Below are 6429 nucleotides of genomic sequence, written 5' to 3'. Positions count from 1 at the left end.
ATGGCTTCATACCCGTTGATGGCTGGAGGCTGGCATAAGAAATCAACAATACGCCCCACAGTGTCTTGGTCTAGTGATGCAACAACATACTAGTACTTCGTTGCATCAGCTGTAATCTGGTGTAGATTGAACTGGGCCTCTGCCTGCTCGAACCAGATCCAAAATACTGGAAGTTTGAGTGCAACAGTGTTCTGCACATCTATAGTTAGGCCCGAAATGTCGTTTGGACTGTTGGGGTCACTAATGTAGCGAGTGGTGCAGTGAATAAAGCACAACAGAAGTTGTCTTGAGAGCTGAACCAGCAGAGCTGTTTCTTGGACTCTTTGCAGGAATTTAAATAATTTCAGTTGGTGCGCTATCACAATCAGCCAACCTCTGATCGTGATCAGTTATTTCTACAGGAGTCAAATTGTACCTATATTTTGGTCATCAATTTCTTCTTTCAACATCCACATTCAGAAAATACACACACAATCTTCATTTAGAACAATTTATTTGCTCAATATAAAACAAAATTAAATAATGGAACTATAAAAGTATAATTAAGATTTTCATCAATCAAATATGAAAAATGGGAAGTTGGTTAAGCCCTTGATTTACGGTTTTCTATTTGGCACTTTAGCATGTAAATGGGCTTCAAGTAATCATTTTAAAATTTGCAGTTATCTGTGAGTGTTCTGAAGCCTAGAAAAACATGCTTTCATGGTTAAAATTCTGTCTTTTCATCATAGTAACATTCAATTTCAGTGTTATGTTACTGATGTTTTGCTAGGGGAAACTTGGTTCTGCTGCAACACAATCAGTATGATTTTTAAAAAAATACTAACTTTGTACCATGAGCTTGTACTTCCTAATGCTGCTATTTAAAACATCATATAATGTATTTGCATTTTTTCCTACAAGATTACTGTAATGGTGTGAAGTTCCTTATATAGGATTTTGCTCCAAGTTTGGCTGTTTGGAAAAACAGACTTTTCCCATTCCAACTTAATACCTAGCACCAGTGATTTTATCTTCACATGAACTGTAACCCATGAAAATGTGAGCAAAATGAAAATTTTCAAGACATTTGTTTCCTTTATTCTCAAGTGGAATGGACTCGAGCTTCAGGTTGAATTTATAATGAAATGTAGATGCACAAGAATAAATTATAATTATCACTATTTCACACAAAAATCAGGGTTGGACACTTTTTTCAATGTATCAATTGAATAAAATCTTCCAAATATGTAAAAATAGGTCAGACAATTCACCACTACGTTTCCCCCCCCCCGCCTTTGTATAATATTTAAATAAAACATCTTCACAAGAATTAATATCTAAATAAAGCATTTCATGTACTTGTAACTATTTTCAAAGTAACTTATCACAGTAAACACTGACAAGCTCTCTGTATACTTCAGATCTTTAAAGGTACATTCAATTCCGCTCTTTGTCCCAGCCAGTTACACTGGATGTTTACTGCACAAAAAGCCTAGTTGATTGATAATAGTCTTAAAGGTGCAGATCAAATTAGGAAGATGTTTATTCTACCAAGTATTGTCCTCCCAGTTCAGATCATCATCCCAGCCTTCTGTTTCCATCTGTAAAAGGCAATGTACAACAATTACTTTAAAGTTGTTGTAATCTCTTGCATTATTTAATTTTTTTTTTAAATTTACAACACTGTGGAATTCGATTCAGCCATTTAAACCATGCTACCTGATTACACCCAAATTAACCTACAACCCCATGCATTTTGGAGGATGGGAGGAAACTAAAGCACCCACAGGAAACCACGCAGAACATACAAACTCCTTATAGACAGTGCCAGCTTCGAACCCAGGTCGCTGCTGCTGTAACAGCACCACGCTAACTGTTTGGCTATGGAGAATCTGGTTTACATCAAAAAAGTTAAAAAATTAAGAAACCTACAAGTGTAGATCGCTGGATTGTGTGCAGTGCTACATTATCCATGTTTTTTTTAAAAAAAACAGAGTGGGTATAAAGCTCACTATATTAGGAAATAAACATTTTTCTTAGTATCATCTCCCATCCAAATTTTTCTTATTCACTTCAGTTGGCAGTCGTTTCATACTCTCACAACTCTCTGAGGAAATTCCCCCTAATATTCTCTTCAAACTTTTCCCCTGGTTTGTACCTCTCCTAACCTCAATGGAAAAGCCTACTTGCATTTACTCTATCTATACCCCTCAATTTGGTACACCATTATCAAATCTCCCCTCATTCTTCTATGCTCCAGGGAATAAAGTCCTAACCTTTCCCTTTAACCTAGTCCCTCAAGTCCCAGCAACATCTTAGAAAATCTTCTCTGCACTCTAAATCTTGTTGACATCTTTCCTGCAGTTACATAACCAAAACTGCATATAATATTCCAAATTTGGCCTCAATGTCTTATACAACTTTACCTAACATCCCAACTTCGACAGTCAAGATTTTGATTTGTGAAGCCCATTTGCTGTGCAATTAGTTTTAAACTCTCCACTCTTTAGAACCATTGTCACTTTGTATGGTTCTGTTAGAATTTGAGGTTTTTATATGTATATATATATAATATATATATAAAAATCAGATCCACTCTCATTCTTTTATACTTCTGTGACTTTGGTTTAACCAATCCAATGTCAGCATTCAGTCTCATAAACCCTTGTTCGACATTCACTTCATGTGCTGCATCCCCTCAGGTAAGAGAGCAAAACTGCACTATCTCTAGATGGGCTCTATAAATCTTCAGAAAAACATTTTTGCACCTCTAAATAAATCATCTTGTAATGTACTATTTCGCTTCTGAACTGCCTGCTTACCTGAATAGTTGCTTTTATTGATGAGAGTACAAGTACACCAGTTCTTTTTGGACCTTTCCTGTTTCCAAACATCACCATTTTGATTTTTTTTTTAAGTAGATGGCCTTGCATTTATCACCATTAAAAGCATTTGCCAATAATTTGTCCAACTCCCAAGTTATCTAACTATATTGGAGCCTCTTTGCAAACTCACAGTTCATATTCTCTTCTCAATCCAGCTTTTGTATTGTCAGCAAACTTAGAAATGTTCAGCTTGTTCCTTCATTCAAATCACCAAAAAGCATTGTGAATAGCTCTTTTCCAGTGAGCGGAAGTTGAGCAAGAGTGGGACAGTTAATAAAGCAAGCAACTGTGCTGATAACTTTCTTTTCCAGTGAATGGGAGTTGGAGCATGTGCAAGAACAGGATAGTTTAATACGTGGGAGGTAGTAAGTGGAGCAGTCATACAGTTTGGTACAAAAAATAGATGGGCAGACTATTATTTAGACTGTTATCCTGCAGGATACCCTAAAGCTTAACCTTCAGGCTGAGAAGAAAGTAAATGCAATGTTGGCATTCATTTCTAGAGGAATAGAATACAAGAGCAGAAGTATAATGTTGAGTTTCTGTAGGGTGCTGGTGAGACCTCATTTGGAGTACTGGGCACAGTATTGGGTACCTTATGTGAGAAAGGATGTGTTGGCATTGGAGAGGGTTCAGAGAAGACTTACTAGAATGATACCAGGAATGAAAGGGTTAGCATATGAGCAGTGGCAGATTAACCATTAGGCCGAGTAGGCTGAAGCCTAGGGGCCTGGAAGGGGCCCTTCAAACAACAACAGAAATAAGAGATACCACAATTGAAATGTTACTTTAACGATGCCAAAGGGAACTAAGCCACAGTATTAAAATATTTTAAAATTGCAGCAACTTGTAGCTTTCAACACTCCTGTCAATTGGCTTTCACCTATTCATTCAAATAAAAAAAAAAACAGGCCTGCTCATGGCACCGGTGGGTCAATGCAGGATCAATGGCCGTCTTCATTTCCCATAATCCCCTCATGGAGCTGGAACTGCTCTGCCTGCGCCACGAAAATGTGCACGCCTGTTGTTGCCTGCCTTCTATCCGTAATTATGTACCCAATTGTCATTATAGCATTAATTCCAACAATTGTAGTCATAATGCAGGTAAGTATAAATAACCCATACACTTCAGGAAATTTTATTTTCTATTCAAATATGGTTGCACAGGAGTTGGATGTGGGAGTACTGGAAAACTAATGTTAATAAAATTGTTTGATCTGATTTGGCCTTCATGTATAGGGTTTCTTTGAAATAAATATAAAATCCACTTTTAATACACGGGCCAAGGACTCAAACATGTCCCGGCTCCTCTCTGCGCATGCAAACAAAAGCGCCATGCAAATGTATTCTCTGAAATAGGCAGTTGGTGTTCCATGTCGACCTCCTCAGAAATTAAGTTAAGGCAATGTGTTACTGGCTGAAAAACAAAGCAATCTTTGACAGTCACAAAGCAACCACTGATCAAATTCCATGTCAAGACCCCCCCCCCCCCCAAAAAATCTAAATTCGTAATATTCATACAAATTACCATGGACTTTAGTGAAGGAAGTCTATATCCAAATGACTTTTAATAAAATGTAATTTTCATCTGATTATTTGTGCTTTATAATTTGAAGTTCATAAATTAAGTAATAATGGAACACTGAGTGCTAATTTTTTGCTAGATACTTCCAGAATTGTTGAGTGAACATTTAATCTAACCATAGGTGATAACCTCCATGGAGATATACATTATTTTGTTGAAATAAAACATCTATTGTTCATGTTGTAATAGCTAATTCTGGAAAAAAAAATTCTTGTCATTATATGAAGGCAGCAAAATCATCTGCTAAAATTAACAGATTGAATAAAGGCCACACATTATACGAGGCCAATGTAAATGCCTTGATTCCAATCAGTGTGAACAGAAGAACCTGTGTTTTGGATCAGATGCGTCTTGACATTGCGCTGTCGCTACTTACCATCATGATCAGTTACTATGCAGCCCTGTGGTACAGGTTATATACAATATTGTTTTTTTTTTAAACTTTGTAATTACACAATGTCACAAAGCAAAACGTGATGTTTCTAAATTTTAACCTGGTACTGCAAAATGCTTTGTGGTTGAATATCGATGAAGTAATTTGAACTTCAAACATCATTTGCATTGATGGAGACATTAAATTTGAAACAGGAATAGAAAACATAATAAAATGTGTAGTTGATTCAATGACGCTAGTGCTGTTGGTGGGTAGGTGGGCATGGCCTGCAAATGCCCTGGGGGGGCCTTACTAAACCTCAGCTTAGGGGTAGTTAATCCACCTCTGCATATGAGGAATGTTTCTCAGCTCTTGTACTCTACTCATTGGAGTGCAGAAAGATTTGGGGGGGGGGGGGGGTGCAGAACTTGAACTGGAAAAGTGGATCAAAGAATGACAGCTTCAATTTAACTATAACAAAAATGAGGCTCTGACAAGTCTGAGGTGTTGTATATTGGTGGCTTAAAGCAAGGCAGACCTGCACAATGAACGGCAGAGAGACTTGGGGGAACAGCTACAGGTATATAGTTCCATGAAAGCAGTGATATAGATAGGGTGGTGATGAAGCCATTTAGTATGTGTGCCTTCACTGGCCAGGGCATTGAGGACTGGAGCATGGACATAATGTTACAACTGTACAAGACATTTGTGAAACAGCAATTGGAGTATTGTGAACATTTCTAGTTACTCAGCTATAGGAAAGATGCATTAAGGTGGAAAGAGTGCAGAAAAGATTCTTAAGAATGTTACTAGGACTGGTAGGCTTAAATTCTAAGGAGAGACTGGATTGGCTGGGATTTTCTCCCAAGAGCGTAGAAGGCTAAATGGGGGACCTTGGGGGGGGGTTTATAAAATCATGAGGGACATAATGTAAATCTTAAATCTATGTTCAATTGTTTTAGAGTCCCCCACTCTGGCGGGGAAGGTGGGGGTGGGGGGGGGGAAGAAGACTGATTAGATTGTTTTATTGTCATGTCATAAAGCAGAAAATGCAGTATTACATGAAATTCCCTTTAGTGGGCTGAAATGGCAGCGCTGTCACTGGTGCAGATCCAGGAGAGTGGGGAGTGGAGATACAGCTGACAGCTTTGATCAAGCTTCAAACGGTCTGTTAAAGGAGCAGATAGTGTTTTTAATTTAAAATCCTGCAACCACAGGGTCTGTGCCCAAATTTGCTGGCAGCAACCTTGATGGGGAGCAGCAGGGCACCAAAAACAGGTAGAACACCCCCTATTGAGAAGGGAGAATAAGAGGTGACCCTACAGGGCGGGTAACCACAGGTGTGAACCAGGGAAGGCTCAGCAGTTGAAGGGCCCACACAAACTGTGGGCTGTTGGTGACTTGCAGTCAAAGGATCACACAATCTGCCGGATGCTGGTGACTGGCTCATGGGAACCAGGTATCAGAACCAGGATTCAAGAAGGTGCTGGGGACATGAAAGGCTCCCGAAGAGTATCAGATGCTTAAGGCTTCCTGATCAGAAAGGAGGTTTGGATCCAGATTTAAGGTTGCCAATGGATAGAACAGAGGTTCATACAGCTGCA

The 6429-nt window shown here is 38.6% G+C and overlaps 1 protein-coding gene across 5 annotated transcripts in view; it reads right to left on the bottom strand.

Annotated features, from left to right (window-relative positions):
• Window positions 1-476: 476 nt before the first annotated feature.
• Window positions 477-6429, bottom strand: part of scyl3 (SCY1-like, kinase-like 3) — a 72724-nt gene continuing 66771 nt past the window's right edge. For all 5 annotated transcript variants that reach the window (XM_069938269.1, XM_069938270.1, XM_069938271.1 and 2 more), the window contains exon 13: window positions 477-1583. In XM_069938269.1, the coding sequence (XP_069794370.1) occupies window positions 1530-1583 (54 nt within the window). In that variant the 3' untranslated portion in view covers window positions 477-1529. The remainder of the gene's footprint in view (window positions 1584-6429) is intronic.

Source organism: Narcine bancroftii, chromosome 5, assembly GCF_036971445.1.
Source record: "Narcine bancroftii isolate sNarBan1 chromosome 5, sNarBan1.hap1, whole genome shotgun sequence".
In the NCBI taxonomy this organism is placed as follows: domain Eukaryota; kingdom Metazoa; phylum Chordata; class Chondrichthyes; order Torpediniformes; family Narcinidae; genus Narcine; species Narcine bancroftii.
Note: the sequence above shows the minus strand (reverse complement) of the source record. Positions and strands in the feature narration are given on the sequence as shown.